We start from the raw sequence: 23736 nt of genomic DNA, 5'->3' as shown, positions 1-23736 counted from the left end.
AAGCTGCTGAACCAGAGGCAAGTGAGCTGGTCGGAGTTACTTAGTGACTTCCGCTTCCAGATCCAGTACCACGCAGGCAAGCACAGCACGATCCCAGATGCGTTATTGTTGAAATACAGCTTTTATTTGTGGATTTTACAGTGTATCTGAGCCCTGTAGAATATAGGGCTTCAAAGGCAACACAATTGCTTGGAATCAACAGTGTTCACTGAGGTTTAGGGACCACGGCAACCGGAGTGAACTGGGCCCCTCTGAAGCAATCCGAGGTCCCGGGAAGCCGGACGCCAAGGCTAGCGCCCTGCAAGGGTGAAAACAATAGCGCAACGTAGCCCGGGATCGGAGAGAGCTTCGAAGAGCGATTGACAGACCTCAGGCCTATAAGACCTCTGCCTCAGACCCTGTTCACTGTGATATTTCTTAGACTTTAAGTTCAGTCAATATACTGGTTCACCACATCTATCCAGTGCCTCACAAGCCCATATAACAGTAATTACCTTCTATATATTGTAGGGCGCCGTCTCTGCAATCCATCTTCCTTCAATGCCTCGGCTACTATCGAATACTGCAGTCAAAGTCTTCTTTACTCTTAGTGTACTGCGCCGATAGCTATTTGAGCCTATATTTTACAGGCATCAATAGCACGTCTTTTAACATAATATAATTATAATAAATAAATAAAGCAAAAAACGACGATTTTAATTATGCTAACACCTTCGCCGGGTAGCTTGATAGGCGTAGCAAAAGTCAGTGTAAAGTAGGTGGTTGTTTTAATAATAGTTTTGCTAGGAGCGGGGCTTAGGCTGAAAAAAAAAGAAGGCTTGGTAAGTAACAGGCAAGTTCATTGTCTTTGTTCCGGAACCTCCGTACATTTTCACTGTTTTGTTTGTCTCCCCCTGTCCCCCCTGAACCTACCCAAAGACTCCTCTCAGTCAAGTTCCCCAGTGATATACCCCCCCAACCTCCTCCCCTGCCCATCAACCCCATTCTGCAGTCTACCAGCCAGCTGATTCTGCCCCTCTACCAACCTCCTATGCTCCTGAAGCCGCTTCGTCATCCTCGCCTCGGACGCAGCATCAACCCGGTCGATCGCCTCTCTCTCCCGAACCCTAACTGAGCTCATCTGGTTGGCATAGTCAATCATCTTCTCCTGCTTCCTCTCCTCCATCTCCAGCTCCGCCTCCTTAATCAGCCTCGCCCTCGTCAAGCCAGCCTCGGTCAGGCGCTGCTCAGCTTCCACGTTCGCCTCCCGCTCAGCCTTCCGTCGCTGAAGCTCTTTCGCAAAGGCCTGATCAGCTTGTCTTTGGCGTGTCTGGTGAAAGTCAAGCTCGTCTTGACGCATGCGGCGGGTGCGGGAGTCTTCGATCTCGGCGCGGGTCTTGAAGAGCTGGTTTTGGAAGTCGGCGATTTCTTTTTGGCGGGTTAGGGCGGCGTTGTGTTCTTGTTTTTCTTTTTGGATCCGAGTCTCGAGGGCGCGACGCTCACGTTCAGCTCGGAGAAGCTCGGGCGGCAGGTTCATTGCGCCCTCTGGTTGGGGTTGGACAGGGTCGTTGCCGTAAAAGACGTCCTTGCAACGGTTGGCTTTGAGCAGCTCCAAGAGTTGAGCCTTGGTTTTGATGTTGGGTAGGACTCGCTGGACATATTGCGATGGCGAGTATGTGTATGTCCCGTCAGTGAACTGGTTGTATGGCTCGTTGATGTACTTCCAGACCCCTGTCTTCAGCAAGGCACTTGTTGTGGCGATAGGATCCAGACTCTCCAGCGCGAGCAGTAGGACAGTCTTGCCCTCGCACTGGATTGTAAGATCTGACCCAGCTTCCCTGATCAGATAACTCATGCACTTTTGCATTTGTTTTTCCTGACTTGCTGTCAGCGAGCCTCCGCTTGCAGCGTTTAGGCATAGCTCTCCCAGTGCACTCCGACCACCATGCAGGGTGCTGGGAAAGTCGACATCATGGCCAAAATCGACCAAGACCTTCAGGGCCTGTAGGTTCAATTCCCTGGCCGCGTTGTGAACAGAGCCATCATTCTGGCTTGCATTTGGATCAGCTGCCAAAATGTTGGACATGATGCTTGTGCCCAGTTCGCCACCCATCTCAGTTGCCATTGTCATCGGCGTGTTGCCCGTCACATCCATCACATCGACCTCGGCACCGGCGAGAATGAGACATTTGACCACATCCTGCCTTTTGGCTCGGATAGCCAACATGAGAGGTGTTGTCTTGGAGATTTTGGTCTCAAAATTCACCTTTGCACCACGGATAACCAGCAGTTCAATGACAGAATTGCTGACCCGCTTCTGTGGCTGTGAAATGGCCCAGAAAAGCAAATTGACCTGTTCTTCCTCGTCAATACCCTCCATAACTCTCATCGTGGTCAGTTGATCGTGGTAATAGCCCGCATCAAGCAGCGTCTCCATGATTTTGGCAGACCGCGGAAACTTGTTCAAGGCTCGGAATAACACTGGTTCGGTACCGACAGCGGGTGGAAACATGACGTCTAGCCTCTCCTCTCCATCGTGATATTCGGTGAAGAGAGTGATGAGTCGAAGGGTGTCTTCTTCCGATAGATCCGCATGGTCGAAAATGTAGCCGAATGCGATGGAAACGGCTCTTGAATCCGGATTCTGTTGTAGGACCTGTCGAATAAGGTCTGCATCTGCCCGCTGAGCCGCCTTTCGCAGCACGATGCCATCTTCGTAAGACACGTCAACCTTGTGTTGAAGTAGCAGACTAGCGAATCTGCGCGCCAGCTCGTCCTTCTCCGCGTCATATGCATCGATGGCCGTCATCAACGCCAATGTCAGGCTCTCCCCCTCTGCACCCTTGGCGAGTAACATTTTCGCGACCAGGAAACCTTTCTCCGTAAACCAAGTCACCGATGCCTGTGGGGTGAACGCTTGTTTGAAGGTCCATGACACATCCTTCTGTGGGATGTCACCCGCCAATAGCAGCTGTAACACATCCACCAGCAGCATCTGAGCTGCATCCGTCAGCGTCTCGCAGCCATTAGACAGCGGCGATGCCCCGTTCTTGAGCAACAGCCCAACCAACCGCAAATCTGGATCCTCCTTCACGACTTTGTTCAAAGCGATGTTGACCTCCTCGCATGGCGGCATTCCAGCTTGAAACAACCAATCCACAACCTGTAACCTCGAGTCCCTGCTCAGCTTTCTGCTTGCCTTGAGCGACCGCAGCAAGGTCACCTTGTTTGGCTTCTTTTCCTGTTCCCTGCCGCTATCGATGCCAAGCATAAGCTTCAAGCACCCCATATTTGCCCCTCTTGTGACATTCCAGATAGCCTCTCCAGCATTATAGTCCACGCTTGCCCCATGCTGAAGCAACAGTCTCACGAGCCCTTCGCCATCATCTCCAAACTTGGCCGCCGAAACAAGCTGTGCGTCCACAACCTCACCTTTGACCCCCTTTTGGAGTAAGATGCGGAACACATCCTCCCGGCGCTTCAGATCAACAACCTGGCTCGCTGCCAGGAACCCCTTGATAAGGGTTTGCTCCCCGACCTGGCCACCTTGGCCTCTTAAAAGCATCTCCATTACATCCTTAGCTCCTGCTCCACAAGCCTCCACAATGGCTTGTCCATCGCGGTGATCAGCGCTTGCTCCGTAGTCCGAAAGAACCCTTCCAAGCTCAATATCGCCGTCTGAGGCAGCAGACAGCAGTGCATCAGAAACAATCTGCCCCTTTACCCCCTTAACGAGCAGCGCCTTGCATATGGCCACTCTTTTGGTTTTGTTTGCAACCAAGAGCGCATCCACCAACCCATCCTGCAGTACTTGTTGCGAGTAAACCGTGGACGACTTGTCCAGCACCAGCTGTACAATCTCAGGGTTTTCCTTTTTGATGGCGGTGAGGAGAGCGTCGCCCCCAGAGGAATCCGCATGGGTAGCAAGGAGTGAAATAAGAGGTAGGTCGTTCGGGTGGGCATTGATTGCATAAACCAATGCCCGGTTGGCCTCGGCTCCTGGCGCTCCTGATTCTATCAGTTTCTGGGTGAACGTTAGTCTATCCATGGGGTCAAGAATATTGAGCGATTGTGGGAGGGCCGCGGCGAGTGATGTAGCATTGGGGTTGACGGTGAATAACAGGTCGACTATGGCAGAGTCGGCCGCCTTCACGGCGCACGACAGAGCGGCCGCTTTATTGGAGTTTACATCCGCTCCGGCTGCGAGAAGTGAAGAGATGACGCCAAGTTGGCGCTTTTCTGGTGTTATCTTGAGAAGCGTCTGGACCTCTTTGACAAGTATGGCGTTCAGGATGTTCTTATCCCGTGTTCGGCGAAGAATGGAGTCAACCTTGGTCGCTTTTACTTGGTTTGTCGGCACCTCTGACAACATGGCCAGCCCTTGAAAGAGTGTGTCTGGACTGGGGCCACCGTATTGTAGGACCAGTTCCAGCAATGATGGTTCGGGATCATTAATGGCTGCCTCATGTCAGAGACGTCAAAGAACACACATGACGTATGACCACGTACCTGAAGTAACAGATGCTCCATGGTCGAAGTTGGCATCTGCCCGTCCTTGTTCCAGGAGAAGCCTGACAAGTTGCATATCCACGGGCTTGACGGCCAGAGCATGTACCAGTGCTTGCGATGTCTCACCACGACCGGCGCTCGGAACAAGCAGGCTAAGCATGCGGTATCGTATCTCCCTATCCGGCTCTTCCATAGCCTTCATAACGGCAGCAGCCATTGTTTGAGGTGCTGGCTTATTTGTGAGCAACCTTTCTAGAAGAGGGAGATCCCGAATAGCTATAGCCGACAAGACGCCAGCACCATCGTTGAAATTGACGTCGGCGTTGAATCTGAGAAGCATGCTTATAAAGTTTTCGTCTCGGCGTGGAGGCTGTTCTTCGATCGCCTCTTGCAGAGCGACCGAAACACAGGGGCTCGACAAGCCCGCGGTTAGAAACTGTTCGGCGATCTGATATCGAATCGTCGGCTGAAGGGCTCGAACGAGAGGAAAGATATGGTCCAGAGTTTGTGTACTTGGCCTACCGGCCAACAGCTGTTTCACCATTTGCAACTGACCCATCTGGACCGCGATGCTCAAGGCCAGACCATTCCTGTGATCAACTGACGCAACCGCGTGTCTAACAGCTACCACACCATGCTTCCAGTTTCCTAAGTTGTGACTAGAGGCTGGCTGCCCACCGGGAAACTGTGGGGTAAGTAAAAGTTGGGCAGATTGAAGGTCGTTGGCCTTTACGACATCGATAAGCACTTCGTGTAGAGGGGGCCCGCTTGCCCCTTTTCGAAGCAGGAGACTGAGCATAGCATGCCGATCCTCGGGTGCAATAGTTTTCGGTATGCTATCGAGGCATTCCGAGGCATATGCTGGGCTAAGTGTAGACCTTTCGCTCAGTAATAACTGGGCCAAGCTAGTTCGTCCGGTGGACAAGGCGTGCCGCACAATGGCAGCCTCTTGGTGCTCAATTGAAGCTCCATAAGACACGAGTAAATCGACCATATCATAATACTCGTTGACAGAAGCTTGAGCGAGTGCCATCGCAATCGGTTCCCCTGAAGCACCAGCACAGAGGAGGGCCTCGGTGAAGGGAAGTCTGTCATTGGGACCAAGTGAGGGGTGTTCCACCAACTGTGCAAAGCTTTCCAGAACACCCTGGCCACCCTGTGTAGGTGGTTTTGTACCGGTAAGGATGGCAAGGGCGATATCGACCCTGCACTGGGAGATGGCCGTCTTGAGCGCTTCGGCTTTGTGGTAGTCCCCATCAGCTGTCGACCGGCTGAGCCTCATAACTGTATGAAAGCAGCCTTTACGTGTAGCGTCAACCATGGACATGGATATCCATTGTGATGATGGCCTTCCTTCCGATTGCAAGATCAAGCCGACTAGATCCGCATGGCCACCCATGATGCAGAGCTGCCTGAAGGCGTCCTGGGCATCTTGGGTTTGCGTGGAGTTGGCCCCTTGGTGAAGCAACATGGCCAGCATTTCTAGATCCCCAGATCGTATCGCAAGAGGAAGCGCCGCATCCAGGGTGAGGGGATCGGCATACTGGACCAAGACAGCAACCATGTCGGTGTGCCGGTTTTGAACCGCCCTTTGCAGCACTCTGCTTCTTTCCAAGTTCTCCAAGCTTTTTCTCCGAGTGAGCAGGTTGGTCTTGTTTTTGATGGTTGACACATTGACATTTCCTCCCGCGTTCACCAGCTTGGCAATCAAGGCATCCGCAACGCCTGGTGCTCCTCGATTGGTGACCAGAGCGTCCAGAGCCTCGAATATTTCGTTGGGATCCCAGGTTCCTGAGGGCTTTTTGTTTGAGCTGAAAGCGCGTTTGATGCTTGCATTTTGAGAACTTTTGTTGCCGTCCGCAGAGGCGCTCAGTCTTTGCCGCTTCAATAACTCTTCTGCTTGAAAATCATCTTGTGGTGTTCGTCGTTGTGGAGGTCGCTGTTGAACTGTTACCGGTGGAATGGTTGGGTGGATACCCCAAGCGGCGGCGATCTGTTGGAGCCGTGCCCGACGACCACCGTCGTGGCTAAAGGGTGAAGTCATCGTCATAAACTGTCGAGCTCGGAAAGATCATGACCAGACAGATGTGTGTATATAGCTGGAAAGTCTGTGTCGAAACGCGGATATGCTTCGTCTTCGGCAGAATTAGCTGCTGCTCCCGTCTTTCTGCTTGGGCTGTAAAACCTTGTTCACTGAGAAGTGATCGTCACACCGCGGACAAAGAAGTCACCCTCGGAGGTGTTTTTGCTGGAGGTGTCAACGATGAACTCCCAAGATGCTGGTAAAGATCAACAAGCTGGAGAGAAACAGAAGATCCAGATGTAACGGTTTGTCGGCCAGTCTCGCGTCCAAACTGGACGGTTTGCGTGGCCAGCCTCGTGGTGGTGTACGTGGTTCTGTGGGCCCGTTGCCGCTACTCTGCGACGATCACAGCGCGCCAAGGCAGTTTTTGACGCGCTGCGGAACGAGCTTTCGGGGTTGGTTTGAAGGATGAATGAATGCGAGGAGATGGAAAAGACTAGAGAGTTGTACCAAGAGGATTAGACCATGGAAACTTGAGATGACGAGGCACTTTCGCATTTCTGGTTGAATATTCACGGCGTCTATTATTGGGGCGCTGTGTAACTTGAGCTTAAGCCCCCTGTGAGATGGGACAGGTTACAGGGGAAGGAAGCTCACAGCTAGGCTTGGAGCTTGACTTTGCAATGCATAGGCACCATCCCTACAAAATAACTGGCACAGCAAGTAAGTTGACCTCATATTATACTGTCAACACTGCCTCAAAAGTAAATTTATAAGGCTTTAAACTATCTTTCAAGGCCCTGTAAACTGTCTTTAAGGATCTTTAAACTATCTTTAAAGGCTTATAAACTATCTTTAAAGGCGTATTATCTATCTTTAAAAGCCTAACGATTATCTTTCGAGGTGTGGTTTATAATACAATATGTGTTTAACCCACTTCCGAGTGCCAATTATTTTGTGGTGAGCGTGATATGTTGGCTTTGAAGCCGCTGTCGCAAAGCACAGCCACTGAATTGGCCACCAAGCCGCAGCGTTTCGAGCGCTAAGCAGCCCCACCCAGGACGCCAATCAAGATTTCAAGAACGCGGGGCAGCTTCTTCTTTGACGATTTCATTCTTTTCTGCTATTCTTTCTGGTGCTGTCATAACGGAAGGGAAGTTATAGTCCGCCGCCATCTGGTGTGGAAAAAAGCAAAGCGGGTTGAGCATAGAGTTTTGTCCGATGTACCCGGAGGACGCATGCAAGCCCAACAGGTCTCACGAACAGCCAAGGCAGACAGACTTAAAACACCACACACTTTCTCTCACTCAAGGGCTGAAGGACTGAGATTCGGTATATCCCGGCTCACGACGTTGGAGCACGACGTTGTTGCCAGAGCTCCTCTTCAACTGAATCCGACAACCGCTTACTGATGACATCATTAGTCATCCCCGGATCAACCTCCGACTCGGTCCTAGTCGTATGTGTAACATGATGTAGCATGAAGAGGGGAAGCTGGATATCGTGAAATTCCGACAGATATTCTTGTCATCGGCTTCAATGTCGGCGGTAAAGATGTAGGGGAAAGGATCTGATCATTTAAACGCAGTGAATTTCACATTGATGCTTTTCACGAAATCCTTCACCTTGTCAACTTTCTGAATAAATAACACCGGCCCCATCGACAGTCCGAGACACAGTTCATCCGGCTACGATAGTTCATCCCGAGTGTCTTACTCAGTCCGGTCCTTCCCCACGCTGGACTACATACCTACCTCAGATATCCCATCTCCATGTGCTCATTCCAACAGCACCTTTGATAACGTCAGCGTTGCTATCACAAACCGCCGGTCCGAAGTAAACAAATACTCATACAAGTCAAAATGGCACCCATTCCCAAAAGCATGTTCGGCGTTGTTATCCCCCGTCCAGGTGGCCCCGATGTCCTGGAATACAAGACCGGCTTACCCGTCCCTTCTCTCGGTGAAGGCCAAATCCTCGTCCGCAACGAGTATGTTGGCGTCAACTACATCGACACGTATGCTCCCCACATGCTCCCCTCATTTAATCCCCTATCCTAACCAACACCCAGATACTTCCGCACCGGTCTCTACAAACCTCCCTCCCCCTCCTCCAACAGCAACCACCCCTCCACCAACGGCTCAAACGACACCCCCTCTCCCTACCCCCTGATCACAGGCAAAGAAGCCGCCGGCACCATCACCGCCTCCTCCCACCCCTCCTACCCCGTCGGCTCCCGCGTAGTCTACCTAGCAGACAACACATACGCCCAATACACCCTCCTAACCTTCCCCCTCACCCAAGCCACTATCCTCCCGGCCTCGCTCACCCCCGAAACCGCCTGCGCAGCCTACCTCCAAGGTCTCACCGCCCTAACTTTCATCCGCGAAGCAGCAGGAATCACCCAGCAACTCGGAATCTCTGAAGGACCATGGACCCTCGTCCACGCAGCAGCAGGCGGGACAGGCTCCATGCTCGTCCAGATCCTCGCCGTCATGGGCGCCAAGATCATCGCCACCGCCGGCGGCAAGCAGAAGTGCGAGTTGGCCAAGAAGTTGGGAGCAGGATGGGTGGTTGACTCTAGCCTCCCGCAGGAAGAAGTCATCCGGCAGGTCAAGGAAATCACCAACAACAAGGGCGTAGACGTGATTTTTGACGGGGTGGGCAAGGCGACGTTTGGAACGGTAGACCTAGATGTCGTGGCGAGGAAGGGGACGATCATTGTGTTTGGGAATGCGGTAAGTCCCCCCCTTTTTTTTCTCGAGTTGCGTGGGAAAGCTGACAAGAGAAAAACAATTAAGTCTGGCGCTGTTGAACCGGTCGACCTCTTCCGCCTCATGCCCAAAAACATCAAGATTATGAGACCTTCCATGCCCGGATACATCACCACCCCAGAGGAAAAGGAGACCTTTACAAGCGAGCTTTTTGACTTGCTCGTAACGGGCAAGATCCACGCCAATATCCACCAAGTTTATCCCCTCAAGAATGTTGCCCAGGCGCACATCGATCTGGAGAGCAGGAAGACCACGGGCAAGCTTCTCCTCAAAGTCGAATAGTACCTTGATTGGCGCTTCCATGGTCACGACCTTTTCTTTTGTCGAAAATGAAACGAAATATCCATTCAAATAAACGAGAAAACGTCTTCTTCTGTGTCTAACCATTATCTCTGTAATAAAAGCCCTGAGAAGAATACATCGTTTGCAGTTCCCGTCTGCTGCCAGCCTGCTAGTCATAAACAATCGTAAACGCATCAATCTTTTCTTAGTTCTTGTGCTTGCTCGCCTTCAACGCATCCAGCAGCTCGGCCGGCGGGTCTTGTCTGTACCCCCTAGGGTTGTTCTCCACCCAGCGCCAGAGATCAGCGCAGGCATCTTCCAGCGTCAACTGTGTCTTCCAGTGCAGTTCTTCGTTTGCACGGGCAGGGTTGGCTGTCAGGTCAAGCACATCGCCCTGTCTCCTCCCAACGACCTCGTACGGCAGGTCCCGACCGACAACCTTGCTGAAGGCTTTGATCATCTCGAACACTGTGCTGCCACGGCCAGATCCCAGGTTCCAGGCGCGAACCCCAGGCTTGTGTTCGCGGAGGTAGTTGAGGGCAGCCAAATGACCAGAAGCGAGATCGAGGACGTGGATGTAATCGCGAATCGCGGTGCCATCTTTTGAAGCGTAGTCTGTTTCACAAGTGTTAGCCGACCATCTAGCAGGGTATAACAGACTTGTAATGACCTACCATCACCGAACACCAACAGCTTCTCCCTCTCCCCCGTAGCGACCTTGCCCAGCAGAGGGAGCAAATTGTAGGGAACACCCTGCGGATCCTCACCCATAATACCACTGGGATGCGCGCCGCAGGGGTTGAAGTAACGCAGGAGCGCCCCGTTCCACTGCTCAAAGGGCTTGCCTGCCTTCTGGTTCTTCTGCCTCTGGGCATGGATTTGGTCGGTAATCACCTGCTCAATCATAACCTTGGTCCGGCCATAAGTATTGGTGGCTTCGATTGGGCAATGCTCAGGGATCGGGATCATGTTGGGAATGCGGGTGGCATCGCCGTAAACGGTAGCCGACGACGAGAAGACGATGTTGGTAACATTGTGCTTCTCCATGGAGCGCAACAACGAGATGCTGCCGCCGACATTGGTTCGGTAGTAATCCAGAGGAATCTCGCCTGATTCGCCGACAGCCTAGGTGGGAGACAAGAGTTAGCCTGGGCCCATGATGATGTAGCAAGCGTTACACTGCGTTGCGCTGGCGGGGAAAAAGCGCATCTGTGGGTAAGCGCATGTCACGCAGCTGATCCGGAACTTGCCTTGAGAGCTGCAAAGTGAATGACACTGTCGATTTCTGGGTGCTTCGCAAACACTTCGTCGAGGGCGGTTTCGTTGGTCACGTCGACCTCGTAGAACAAGGGCCGCTTCCCACAGATCAGCTCAATGCGATCTACCGCCACCTTGGACGAGTTGTAAAGGTTGTCGACAATGACGACATTGTAGTCATTTTCGAGCAGCGCAAGGGTGGTGAAAGACCCAATGTAGCCGGTGCCACTGTAAGCCACCCATATCAGCGTCAGATGTGTTTCTTTTTTTTTCTGGGGAATTTGGCGGGGATGCTTTTCGCGGCTGGCACGCCCATGCGGGGGAGTGGACAGCGATTGCGGAGAGGGGTCTCAGGGCCGCAGAGGTGAGAAACGGGCTTACCCAGTGACGAGAACGGTTCCCACGGCCATGATCTCGCGGGATTGGGTGTTGAAGTAGCGAGGGTCGGGTGTAAAACGAGGAATCAAACGAGCGAGAGGATGGGGCAGAAAGAATGAACAAAACAAGGTCGCGTTGGAGGAGCAGGTCGCAGGTTATTAAAATGAGAGGTGCCTGCTATGGATGTGGTCAGCACAAAGTCGCAAATCGAATCTCGCTAGCCCGCAGCCAACCGTGGGGCAACCGTCTCTCCACCTCCCACTTCGTGCTTGTGACGCCCGGGATGGAAGTCAAACAGCCAGGGGACCCCGCCTTGCAACACCTGCGTCGTCCCCAGCTCGCCCAGCTCACGGGCGCGAGTGAGGTCACTGGCAACATGTTAAGCTTCGTGGGGATGGGGCCACGAGTGAGTGGCTTGGAGCTTGAAACAGTCTCACTGCTTGGTAGAAAACTCAAAATGTCGAATCGAGCAATGGACAAGGCAACTGTGAAGATGACCGATGAGGATCCCTTTCACGTGGAATTCAACCGCAGACAGCAAAGATCACCATGGAACCGTTGTACAGATGCGCAAGAGTGGCTCAAGTCGAACCCTGATTTTCAGCAAATATTTGAAGGAAGCGGTGGAGCTTCACAGGGGAATACGAAACGGATGGCGGATTGGGAGTAGATCCGACAATGGTAGTGCGTATGCAAGTGTGCGGCTTGTGTTCATACATGATGGGATGTCGTACCAACTTCAGGTGCTTGTTCAAGGTATTAAATAAATATGTCCAAACCCTCAATTGAAAGATATTCCAATGGTAAGTGCTAGGTCAAGATTCTTAACAAGATGTGGCTGATCCGGAAAAGATATCTCCACGAAGTTGGAAAATGGGGGAGTGTGCGGATGCTGGGAAGGCATGCGGGAAGGTTTGGATGAGTTGCCTGCCGGGTAAATACGTGGGGGGTAAAGTAGATATCCCTGCTGAGTCACCAAACGTTGCTGCTGCCCCACCAACTTTCCACCAGCCACTAACACTTATCAGCAGCCACGAAAAACTGAGCCACATTGACCGAACAACAAGTTGGTGAAGAAGCACAGACCACATTGCTGAGACGGGAAAAGGCTCAATTGCGCAGAGCTCCAGCTTCGAAAAACGCGCCGATCCACTGACACGGCAGATGCTCTGCAGACCACCAGGAACGGCCACTGAAGAACAAAGCATGTACACCTCGACAGGCTCATGAAAGGGGGACAATCTACGAGGCCATAAAGAACCAGGCCGTTTTCAGCACAGAGACAAGAGCTTTATGTCCGCTTGCGATGTGTCGTGTAAAGTCAACAACAGTCTGCGCGTCTTCATCTCTCATTTTAGTCGCTTCAACGCCCCATCCTCGAGCTCTCTTCATCCCATCTCTGACCAACCATGATATGTACCGTCGCCGCGACTGAAAACTAGCAACCACCCGGCAAACCATTCACCTTGCCTGTCTGGCGACTCCGGAGCAATTGATTGGGATTGAGCAGGGAAGTGACGTGTCGGTTGCTGTTGGGCAATTGGTCGCAACGAAAAAGAAGGCGAGGCAAAGGCTGTTGCAGCCTTGGGATTCGGCATTGGGGCCAGACACGCTGTCACACTGTCACACTGTCACGCTCAACAACAAGGTAAATCTACACCTCACGAGCCACCCCCCCAGCGTCGTCGGGCTTCAACGCAGCCTCTCTCCTATCGCCAATCTCATTTGTTATTTGTTTGCTCCCTTCCTCTCACTTGTTCCTATTGTTATAATTTTTTTTTTTAATTTTTTTGAATAGTCTGCCAGTACTGAAGTCTCATGTTCAGCAACCTAGCTTGTTATTGTATATCTTGCTGAATGTTGGGGCTATCATTGTCATTTGCGATTGAATTTTCCTCACTTTTTTCTTTTCACTTCACACATCTGATTTTCACCACTCACCATTAGCGATCATGACTGACGCCCTCAGCAGTCCAACAACATCGTTGCACATAGCATTGAATCTCGGCCAAATTCCAATATCGCGAGGAATAGGCTCTTCTAAATCGCTTCAGCATAGCGCCAATTCACCCTCGCTTTTCACCATGCCACCTAGACAACACCCAGGTCGTGGCAGCAATGTCCCTTCGCCCTCACCTCAGCAGCACGGACGAGCTGGCACGCCCTCCTCTGTACGGTCTTCCAGAAAACCCATTGATACGACAGCTGTCAGGATCGATATGCCAGTCAAGTACAGCACCTCATATGGCTCTGCAATGGCTACGTTTCCGGACAGAGTTAGGATCATGGGAGGAGGAAACGTACGCAAGGCAGTGCACGGAGTTATTGATACGGTCATCAAAGATAACGAGGCTGCCAATGCCCGCCTGTTAGCAAAGGAGAAGGAACTGGCATCTCGCACTAACACCTCATCGGCACACACACAACAACCTGTGCAACCTCTCCCGCCTGTGCAACCTCTCCCGCCTGTGCAACAGCCTCAGACTGTACGCAGGTCACAAGTTCCGGGGAGAACGACGCTATCTCAACAGATTTCTCGCTCGCAATCGGAAGAGTCGGACCAACAGGGAGGGGACCGGGAAAATGACGGGCCCTCTCAGCAAACCCTCGTCGACTCACAGCAGGGCGCCACCACTTCGATGAACAGGGGCATAATATCTGACAACAGGTCGAGATCAGGCTCTGCAAGGTCGAGGTCGAAATCGCCACCCACTCAGAACCGGAAGAGATCTCACGATTCCGTTTCCCCCGAACTCCTCGATGTCACCAGCCCTGAATTGGATAGGTTGACCGCGCGAGTGGATGCTCTACGACAATCCAATCAAGCCGAAGCCGAAGAGCGTGCGGAAGCTCTCAAAGCTCAACATGCGGAACTCGAAAAGCAACGCCGCAAAGAAGAACGCGAAAAGAAACAGGCGGAGCTGCTAAAGAGAGCGATTGCTATTGACAAGGCTCGCCTAGCTGCACTGGCTGGAAACAACTCGGCGGCCGGTTCTCAAGTCGCGAATCCACATCAACAACAACCCCTTACAACTTCCAATCCGCTTCCTTTTCCTCCGAACTTCTCAGTACATTCACCTTCATTCGGTGCCCCAATTCGAATACCAGGTGGTGAGGTGCCTCAGCCACCTGGGTACTCGAACGCTCCAGAAACTACGGATGGTGCTTCTCGCAGCTGGCAGGAGGAAACCAATGTTGCTGTCGTCGACAGCGCAGCTCATGTCAGGGTCGGGTCACCAGCCGTCGGTCATGTAGCAGCCAAACCGCAACCAGGCTCATTGGAAGATGCGCTGGGAACGATGGGGCAAGCCAACAGAACAATAAGTGTTAGGGGGGGTATGGCCGGTGCTAATCCTGGTGGTTTTACCATGGCGAACGTTAGTCGGCGTCCTGGTTGGCGTGCACGAGCGGGGGTGGATAGGGCGCCCTCAATCTCGAATCCTGCTGTACCTGCGGCCCGTGTCGGTACTGCTGGGAGGTCAGCAGTTGGCGGTGGAGGCGGGCCTAGGAGAGACCCAGATTCCTCCGATTCATCATCCAGCGACGAAGACGATAGAGCCGGAAACGCTGATCATGGAGGTCGATATACCGGTCCTCGAAACAATACTCACGGCAATCGGGCAGGCCGTTGGCCCACAGAAGGTGGAGGAGTCAATCGAAGTACTGTCGCGGCAGCCACTGCGTGGGTGGGCGATGTGCTGGGCAAGGGAGGCGATATCTTGAGCAGGATTTGGTGGCCAGCTGTGAAATGGTTTCTTGCGGCCTCCTTCGTTGTCGCCATTTGCTCTTTCTTACTTGGTGCTGGAGGTCCGATACGTGGGATGATGCCGTCGTCTCCATACACGAAGGGTGGTTCGTTGCCGGACATGGCTGTGTTCACGGAGCAGCAGTACAACGATTTCAAAGCGTTTTGGGAAAAAAGAGCCACCGCCACCGAGTTGGCACTCAAGAGTGTCCAATCCACACTTCCGAAGGTGGTTCGCGTAACCAAAGACAGGGATGGCAATATCATTGTTGCCAAAGAGTTCTGGGAAGCCATCCTGGATCGCATGAAACACGAGCCCTCCATTCTCAGGCTTGAAAAGGGAAAAATCAGCGACGCTCACTGGGATGCTGTTCGGTCTCGAATCAAAAGCACGGGGCTGGATCACTCTTTCGAGGACTGGTTCGAAAAAAACAAGCACAGGATCACGAGCCTCCTCTCCGGGCACCCAATCACCAAGCCAGTCACCTCTGAGGCCGATACATATCAGGACACGGTCACGAGTCGCCAGTATGTTGAAAATCTCCAACAGCAAATAGCGATATCTCGGAAAAACTTTGAAAGGGATTTGGAGGCTCTACGCAAGGAGCTTCACGGACTCATCGAAGAGCAAAAACATAAGACGGGTGGTTTGAGTAAGAAAGAAATTCAGAAGCTGGTCAAGGAGATCGTTGGCAAGGAACTGGGCTCTTCCCCCATCAGGCCTGGCAAGCGAAGCCCAAGCGCCGCTATCATGGACATGCTGAACCGCCATGTCAACTGGTTTTCCTTTGGAAATGGTGCACAAATTGACAGCAGTCTTACTTCTCCGACCTACAGAATCGCGAGGCCAGCGATGGGCACTGTGGCGTGGTTCAGGGCCATGTCCAAGAAACCACAGTTTCTCCATGACAGCTTCCATGCTACCTCCCTCTGGACAGACAGCGGTCACTGCTGGTGTGCTGGTATCTATGCTGGCAAGAACAAGCAGAAGCTCCCGGCCGACATCGGCATCAGTATTGCCGGCCTGGTTATTCCCAAGTATGTTGTGGTCGAGAACATCAATCCGGGGGCCACAACCGACCCTGACTCCATGCCCAAGGACATTGAAATCTGGGCCAAATTTGAGAACAAGGCCAAGAATTCGCAGATGCAGAAGTGGATGAACACACAATTCCCTACTGCGGCTGCCAATCCTCGCAACGCCGGCCACCTTCGGGAGGAATTTGTCCAGATTGGCAAATTCGAATACGAGTATCGTCATGTGGATAACGGCGTCTTTATCCACAAACTTTCTGATGACCTAGTTACACTTGATGCTGTGGTCGATACGGTGCTCATTAGGGCTGTCACGAACAATGGTAGCCCGGATCATACTTGCTTCTACAGACTTCGGCTCTACGGGCAAGAGGTTGACGAGCACACTGGAAAGCACATCGGATCGAGCTCGTGGTGAGTTGTGTTTCGGTGATGAGGATGGAAGAGGAGCTGAAAGGGAAGCGACAAGTTGGCTGGCCAGGCGTTTCTTCTCCTTTGTGTTTCAACCAATGGTTTATCTATATATATTTTAGTATCACGCCGTTTCAGTATCATCTATGAGTGGTCAAGAACTTTACATCGAGCTGGGAGAATGAAAAAAGAGGGTGGTCGGTCGGATACCCTAGATTACACGATACCCCGTTCAGCATGTTGTTGACATGGCAGCTTCATTTTGGCTGCCAGGTTTGGGTTGGGTTTGCTTTCTTTGAGGGCTGAGAGCAAAGGAGCAACGGCGGGAGACATGATTTCAGACGGCGTTGATGGATGCTTTTGGTACTTGAGTTATGCACATACAAAGAAAAACATGAATACTTCAAGATGATATATACATTTAAACCTGCTGTTAATGTGATTGACAAGCTTACTGCGCCAACCCCAACCCTTCTGTCTATCGGTACTCTGTCTTGGCGCTTCTTTTGGCTGGTGGGTTGAAGTGGGGCAAGTGGCAGAATTCCTTCTCCGCCAAAATTTTCCCTGGCTTTCAGCAGAGCAAAGCAATTGCGCAAAGAAGTCGATCCTGGACTCCAGCTTCCATTTCGTTTCGACAATTTTCCACGAGCTGCGCGGGAGCACGACACAACGACAGCAGACACTAAAATTCAACATGGCGCCTACTACTGGCGGCGCAAAGACTGTTGTCGCTCATCGAAACAAAAAGAACTCCAAATCGGCGGATGCGACACCGAAAAAGCCAGAGACGAAGACACTGAAGAGAAAAAGAGGACAGGATGAGCTCGAGAAGCTGAAGGCTGCCATTCAGGAGCTTGTGGGTTACCCAATTGCATTTTATACACCCTCTTCCGGTACAAGTTTCTAATGGATGGATATCACAGGACCCAAAATCGCCAAACCTCACTAAATTCACCGACCTCCCTCTATGCGCCGCGACCGCGTCCGGCCTCCGTGCCTCCCACTTCGAGGTTCTGACAGACATCCAAAAAGCCGCCATTCCCCTCGCTCTCAAGGGCCATGATATCCTCGGCGCCGCCAAAACCGGCAGCGGCAAGACCCTCGCCTTCCTTGTCCCCGTCCTCGAGAAGCTCGTCCAAGCGCAGTGGACTGAATACGACGGCCTCGGCGCTCTCATCATCTCCCCCACACGCGAGCTCGCCGTTCAGATCTTCGAAGTGCTCCGCAAAATTGGTCGTAACCACGTCTTCTCGGCAGGCTTGGTCATCGGAGGCAAGTCGCTCAAGGAAGAAGCCGACAGACTCGGCAGGATGAACATCTTGGTGTGCACCCCCGGCCGTATGCTTCAACACCTCGATCAGACCGCTGGCTTCGACGTCAACAACCTCCAAATGCTGGTTCTCGACGAAGCAGACAGAATTATGGACATGGGGTTCCAGTCTGCAGTCGACGCGCTGGTCGAGCATCTCCCCAAAACAAGACAAACGATGTTGTTCTCGGCCACCCAGTCGAAACGTGTTTCCGACCTTGCGAGATTGAGTCTCAAGGACCCGGAGTATGTCTCGGCACACGAGGAAGCACCGACAGCCACCCCGACCAATCTGCAGCAGAGCTATATTGTCACACCCCTTCCCGAGAAGTTGGACACGCTCTGGGGCTTTATCCGAACGAATCTGAAGAGCAAAATGATTGTCTTTTTCTCGTCGGGGAAACAAGTACGGTTTGTGTATGAGAGCTTCAAGCGCATGCAGCCTGGTATCTCGCTGCTGCATTTGCACGGCCGGCAAAAGCAGGTTGGGAGAATGGAGATTACCCGAAAATTCACCTCTTCCAAGTACGCTTGTTTGTTCGCCACGGATGTTGTCGCGAGAGGAGTTGATTTTCCCGCTGTGGACTGGGTCGTGCAGGTAGACTGCCCTGAGGATGCGGACACGTACATTCACAGGGTGGGTAGAACAGCCAGATACGAGAGCAAGGGTCGGGCGGTGCTGTTCTTGGATCCGAGTGAAGAGAAGGGGTTTCTGTCCAGGCTCGAACAAAAAAAGATTCCGATCACAAAGGTCAATGTTCGGGAGGGAAAGAAGACGAGCATCAAAGGAGAACTGCAATCTCAGTGCTTCCAGTCGGCGGACTTGAAGTACCTCGGACAAAAGGCGTTTATCACATATGTGAGATCGATTTACGTGCAAAAGGATAAGGACGTGTTCAAATTCAGCAAGATGGATCTGGATGGGTATGCGGCCAGTCTGGGATTGCCGGGTACGCCACAGGTGAAATTCCAAAAGGGGGCGGAGGAGATGAGACGGGCGAATAAGCAGGCCAGCAGGATGGCGTTTGATGTTGGGTCGGACGACGACAGCAGCGACTATGACGCCGAGGGCAAGCCGAAGAAGAAGGAGGTCAAGACCAAGTACCAGAAGATGGCGGAGAGGCAGAACCAGGATGTGCTGTCTAGTCATTACCGGAAGCTAGTTGACGAGGGTGCGGAGGAGGACGACGAGGACGATGGGTTCTTGTCGGTCAAGAGAGTGTTGGGCGATAAGGAGCTGGATGAAACTGCTGAAGGAATCAACGGGAAGGAGATTGCGGGCGCAAAGGTGGTCAAGATTGGTGATCAGGAGATCATTATCGACTCGAAGCGGGCGGAGAAGAAGCTCATGTCCAAGGCCAAGGTGGCCAAGATGATGGGCAAGGGGCAGAAGCTCATTTTCGACGAAGAGGGCAATGCCCAGCCATTGTATGTCTTGCAGGGTCTGGAAGACTTCCAAAAGGAGGGAGATGCGAAGGAGCTCAGGCAAAAGTTCGTCGAGGCCGAAGGGGAGAGGGTCAAGGAGGCGGATGTGGAAGACAAGGAGTTGGCTAGGAAGAGGAGAAAGGAGAAGAGGGATCGGGCCAAAGCTAGAGAGAGAGGTGAGGAGGTGGAGAAGGAGAGAGGTCCGATTACTCAGCTTGATAGCGGGGATGAGATGGATGAGGACCCGTTGGCTTTGCTCAGGAGTCTTCCTATTGCCGGTGGCGGTGGTGAGCAGTCTGAGGAGGATGAGCCACCGAAGAAGAAGACAAAGAAGTGGTTCCAGAACGACTCTGACGTGGAAGACCAGCCCGAACGGAAAAAGAAGGCCTCCAGTGGTAAAAAGGTCATTGAAATGGGCTACGAGCCGGATAACTTGCAGGACTTGGAAGCCCTGGCTGCCGGTCTTTTGGAGGACTAGTTTTGGTCTGTTTTTACGGTCAAGGGGCAGTAATGATAATGGATTTTGTCTGTTTAGCGACAATGAAAATTCTGTGTTATGTGTTACTTTACGATTTGTATGCCTATAATAGAGATCAACTATGCCTAGTGTGATACTTTAGACGCGTACAAGATATAGTAAGAGGCGTTCTTAAAGATACACAAGGCCTTCCTGGATAGTATATAGGCCTTGTTAGATAATGTGAAGGTCTTATTACATAGCGTAGAAGGCTTGAAAGATAGTGGCAGGGTCCTATTTGGGCATTGAAACGTCTCTTGGGGGAGTAAAAACGTACAGCTCGGGAATAGAAGGGTGTGTATTGGGACAAGTAAGGCTGTCATGCAGGATATTAGCACCCTTTCAAAGACAAACATGCATTATTTTCACCTTGAAAGATATTTCTGGGATTCGAAGGGGTATGTAGGTACTGATCCGGACCAGAAGAGTACTACTTTGCATTCGAGCTATTTGATCTGGTCATGAAATGACACCTCCATGTCACTGGGAGAGCATCGCTTTGCCGAGGTTCAGAACGCAGTAATTTTGTCGATCCGTAGCAAGTCTTGATACCTACAATAGCACTATTGTCTTCGATCTCGCCGTTCCATGTCATGTTTTCTTGTCTGCTCTTCTGTTTACTGAATGTCAGTTCTGAGTTTAGGTATTAGACATTTGCAGCACCCATCTGCCCGTCCCGCTCTGGGGACCAAGAGGCCGAAGTTCGGCGGGCCCAACAAGAGCGTCACGCTCTGAAGAAAGAGTCATGCTGACTGAAAACCTTGTCATTGTAGCAGCTCGGCATGCATTATCAGATCCGAAAGGCAGGCACCGGGGCCTAATGCTTGGGAGCTAGCTGACCTGCGGAGAGCAAGACCGGTTGTCGTTTCTCCACGAGTGTGGTAATACCGTTATTCCTGGAAGCAAGAGCCGGAAAACCCGCATAACAAAAGTCCGGCACCGCTGACTAAGAGGCAAGCGGTGAGAATTACTTGCGTAAAAGCCCGAACAAGTCCACCAGGGCGTCGAGAGCCCAGACCATTGTGGATAACTGATTGATTGATAAGATGTTGAGCTTTTTTTTATCAGATCGAAGCTCATTCATCCATTGGGTCGAGCGATCAAAAGCGGGTCCAAGGTCAAGCTAGCGGGACGATTGTGGATTTGATGTGGACCTCATGCATCTCCATCGGAGAGAGCTTGTTGCCAACATCGCACATCAGATGGTCTGAACAGATCTCGCGATGTCACGTCGTTGACATCGAGCTTTTGCCAGCGCGAGTCTTGTTTTCGAATTGTGGCCTCGCGCTGCACGTTATTCCATGTTTTATTGGTGAGTGAACGTCACATCTAACACACGAGCTCTCTGACTGACTTCACCCAGGCGGCGGCGATCAAATACCATCAATAAACAGATTTCTAGGCTTTGATGCCAAGGACTGGCTCTGTCAGGAACGCACATTGTGAACTCGAGCGTCTGGGTAGTTCCCTGCCCATGGTTGAGAGGTAATGGGGACCGTGACATGGTTCTACTGAACCGTCAGCTTTGGGGTTTTGGGCCTGGCATCTGCCTCCATGCGAATGCGCCTTCGGAGACGGCTCGGGCTGTGGTGGATAATGAGAAGATATGACCGTAGGGATATATAAGCAGCATCCCAACTCGCTATGCTGGGGTTTGTGATCATTCTCCTCACCACCGCTTCCCTCCTCCATCTTTTTTCAGACTACAGCTTCTCCTCCAGCTTAGTCAGCTTCCATATCCTCACGATGAAGGCCGTCGTAATTCTCGCTTTTGCCACCCTTGGCCTAGCCGGTGTCGTTGGAAAGGGACACGGAGGCTCCGGAGGTGGTCGTGGAGGCCCTCCCGGCAAAGGCCATGGGAGACCTCACCCTCCCAAGCCTACACCCAAAGTCTGCAACCCGATGGACAGCTGTAACCGCGAGATCCTCGACCTTGGTCGCAAGCCCGTCGCCCTTGAGACCCGCAGCGCCGACTGCGCTGAATACCTGAAGGTCACCGTCACTGGCGCTCAGCGCACCTGGACTGAGACCATCTATACCACCTCCGGCCAGATCGCAACTACCCCTGCCCCGGCTCCCGTTGTCACCGCCGCCGCCAAGCCTGTCCCTGCCTACGCTGACGAGTGCCGTCGTGATGATGACTACGCCTCCGCCTGCGGCTGCCTCAGCGTCAACGTCACCACCACCACAGTCCGCGCCGCGCCCGCGTACGAATATCACTTCGGTCCTGCCGAGAACTGTGATGAGATCGCCGTCCGCGAGATTCCCGAGTGTGCTCACGAGTGCTTCAACACCCTCACCCCGGCGTGGGGCTGCACTGGCATCAGAGATATGGAGTGCCAGTGCGGTGTCAACTTCCAACCTATAGCTATGGCCATGGGCGAGTGTGTTCTTGAGCGCTGCACCCAACAGGAGTACAATGCTGTTTACCCTGCTGGTCTCAACGGTAAGTCTCGAACACGTCCTGGCCCCTGGTGCTATCTAAAAATCTTAACTGACATGGGATTATAGCCTGCCGCTGCGCTGCTGCCTCTGCCAACCTCCCCCAGCCTACCATCATTCTTTAAATTGGGCTACTAGACTAGGGGTTTCAAGGATTTGGTCCGTTCAGGTTAGCTAAAATGTTAGTTCAGTCGGGCTTTGACCAAAGTGCACCTTGCATATAATATCAACACCATGACCGTGATATCTTGCCCCTTTTCAGGTGGAGCAAGCTGATCCCCAATTCTGCCTTTCGCTTTTAATCGATACAAGCACATGATACATGTCAGTCCTTAGAGGTACTGTCATTAGCCTTGTATGGTGCCTCCGGTTTTCTGATTCTGGCCTCAAATGCACTTTCTGCTGTACATAGGTACCCTCCCATTCTCTTTGAAATGATTGGAAAAGTGGGACGACCAGGCCACCTAAATGTTATCACACACAACAAGTGCAAGTCTCAGGCGCTCTCACTGCACGAGATTGGCAGCTCTGTTATCTGACCGACCTGTTTCTAGGCCAAGGAATTTGCATTTGTGAAAGCTGAGTAGTTAAGTTATTCGGTGTACGCCTGCGCCCACCTAACGACCTCTGGGTCGCATACGGCACAGGAAGGTAAGAGCTCATCCATGGCAAATGACTGAATAGCAAACTGAGGCTGGGCCGCACCGAATATGAAAATTGAGCCCGCCGAAAATCATCATTTCTTTGAGGGAACGTCATCGGGCCCAGGCTTACATGTGCAAATATGTCCACGGACGTACAGTGGTAATTACCTATATAACTCTCCTTCCAACAAAAACCATTGCCCTAGACTACGCTTTGTTACCGGTGTCCGACTTCATCACGCCTTCCCGGTTCATTGAAAGCCATGCCAAACCAACAACAACAAATGGGCGAGTCGCACGCCGCCACAGCTCACGAATCGCCGGAAGCTTCTTTATCCAATACGCGAGAGACTCATTTGAACCAGCCAGTCTCCATCGACCATCCATCGACCAATTTGACAAATCTTCAAGGCCATCCTAAGTGTGAATATGTTAGTGTGGAGACTGGCACACTCTACGCTAACACTTCTTCTACTTTTTGCGCACCCCCAAGCCTCAACCAAGAGGAACCATGTGGCAATCCGTGAGACACAACATCAGACGATTACCTCTCCTCCCCAATCGCAGCCAATGCAACCTGATGGGGTGACCACCGATAGCTTTCACTTAGGGTCTGTGATTTCAGATTCGGCCGCCATCAAAAGTCAGCTACTTTCATCTGGATCCAATTCAACTGCAGACAGCACTCAACTCAGCTCCGATTTGCCCCATCCCAACAACAGTAACCCACAGACACTTTCCGTCGGGCATACCTCGGTCCCAGACAGCCTTCAAACACACACACTTAAGCCTGTCTGGAGAATCTGGGGCTTCGAGGTGCTGCCCATCAGTGTTAGTTATCTCATATTCGTGGGTATGTGCTGAAAGGCTGATTTGTCGCCCTTATCAATGGCTCAGTCGGTACTAACCAGATATACCAACAGCCATTGTGGTTGTGCTCGCCAGCTATAGCGAAAAGCAGCTACCAACTTGGCCTCTCAAGATATCTTTGAACTCGATACTTGCT

The 23736-nt window shown here is 52.1% G+C and overlaps 6 protein-coding genes across 6 annotated transcripts; 4 read left to right on the top strand and 2 right to left on the bottom strand.

Moving 5' to 3' along the window:
* Window positions 1–742: 742 nt before the first annotated feature.
* On the bottom strand, window positions 743–7133 carry QC762_123420 (uncharacterized protein). The gene is made up of 2 exons (XM_062886760.1): window positions 4489–7133; window positions 743–4437 (listed from the first exon to the last, which is right to left on the bottom strand). The coding sequence occupies exons 1-2, from the start codon at window positions 6536–6538 to the stop codon at window positions 926–928; spliced, it is 5562 nt and encodes a 1853-aa protein (XP_062749908.1). The 5' UTR covers window positions 6539–7133; the 3' UTR covers window positions 743–925.
* Window positions 7134–7607: 474 nt separating this feature from the next.
* QC762_123410 (uncharacterized protein) lies at window positions 7608–9723 on the top strand. The gene is made up of 3 exons (XM_062886759.1): window positions 7608–8528; window positions 8583–9249; window positions 9313–9723. Exons 1-3 carry the CDS (start codon window positions 8374–8376, stop codon window positions 9565–9567), a joined length of 1077 nt encoding a protein of 358 aa, XP_062749907.1. The 5' UTR covers window positions 7608–8373; the 3' UTR covers window positions 9568–9723.
* A 49-nt stretch (window positions 9724–9772) lies between these two features.
* GAL10 (UDP-glucose-4-epimerase) lies at window positions 9773–11234 on the bottom strand (the record flags this gene model as incomplete). The annotated part of the gene is made up of 4 exons (XM_062886758.1): window positions 9773–10182; window positions 10242–10692; window positions 10818–11052; window positions 11206–11234. The coding sequence occupies 4 exons, from the start codon at window positions 11232–11234 to the stop codon at window positions 9773–9775; spliced, it is 1125 nt and encodes a 374-aa protein (XP_062749906.1).
* Window positions 11235–13154: 1920 nt separating this feature from the next.
* QC762_123390 (uncharacterized protein) lies at window positions 13155–16400 on the top strand (the record flags this gene model as incomplete). Its single annotated transcript, XM_062886757.1, is given in 2 exon segments — window positions 13155–13634; window positions 13653–16400. The coding sequence occupies 2 exon segments, from the start codon at window positions 13155–13157 to the stop codon at window positions 16398–16400; spliced, it is 3228 nt and encodes a 1075-aa protein (XP_062749905.1).
* A 529-nt stretch (window positions 16401–16929) lies between these two features.
* On the top strand, window positions 16930–19745 carry DBP4 (ATP-dependent RNA helicase dbp4). Its single transcript, XM_062886756.1, has 2 exons — window positions 16930–17249; window positions 17317–19745. The coding sequence occupies exons 1-2, from the start codon at window positions 17088–17090 to the stop codon at window positions 19603–19605; spliced, it is 2451 nt and encodes an 816-aa protein (XP_062749904.1). The 5' UTR covers window positions 16930–17087; the 3' UTR covers window positions 19606–19745.
* A 904-nt stretch (window positions 19746–20649) lies between these two features.
* QC762_123370 (uncharacterized protein) lies at window positions 20650–22587 on the top strand. Its single transcript, XM_062886755.1, has 3 exons — window positions 20650–20956; window positions 21008–22090; window positions 22156–22587. The coding sequence occupies exons 2-3, from the start codon at window positions 21289–21291 to the stop codon at window positions 22209–22211; spliced, it is 858 nt and encodes a 285-aa protein (XP_062749903.1). The 5' UTR covers window positions 20650–20956; window positions 21008–21288; the 3' UTR covers window positions 22212–22587.
* The last annotated feature ends 1149 nt before the right edge of the window (window positions 22588–23736 follow it).

This window comes from Podospora pseudocomata (genome assembly GCF_035222375.1).
Source record: "Podospora pseudocomata strain CBS 415.72m chromosome 1 map unlocalized CBS415.72m_1, whole genome shotgun sequence".
In the NCBI taxonomy this organism is placed as follows: domain Eukaryota; kingdom Fungi; phylum Ascomycota; class Sordariomycetes; order Sordariales; family Podosporaceae; genus Podospora; species Podospora pseudocomata.
Note: the sequence above shows the minus strand (reverse complement) of the source record. Positions and strands in the feature narration are given on the sequence as shown.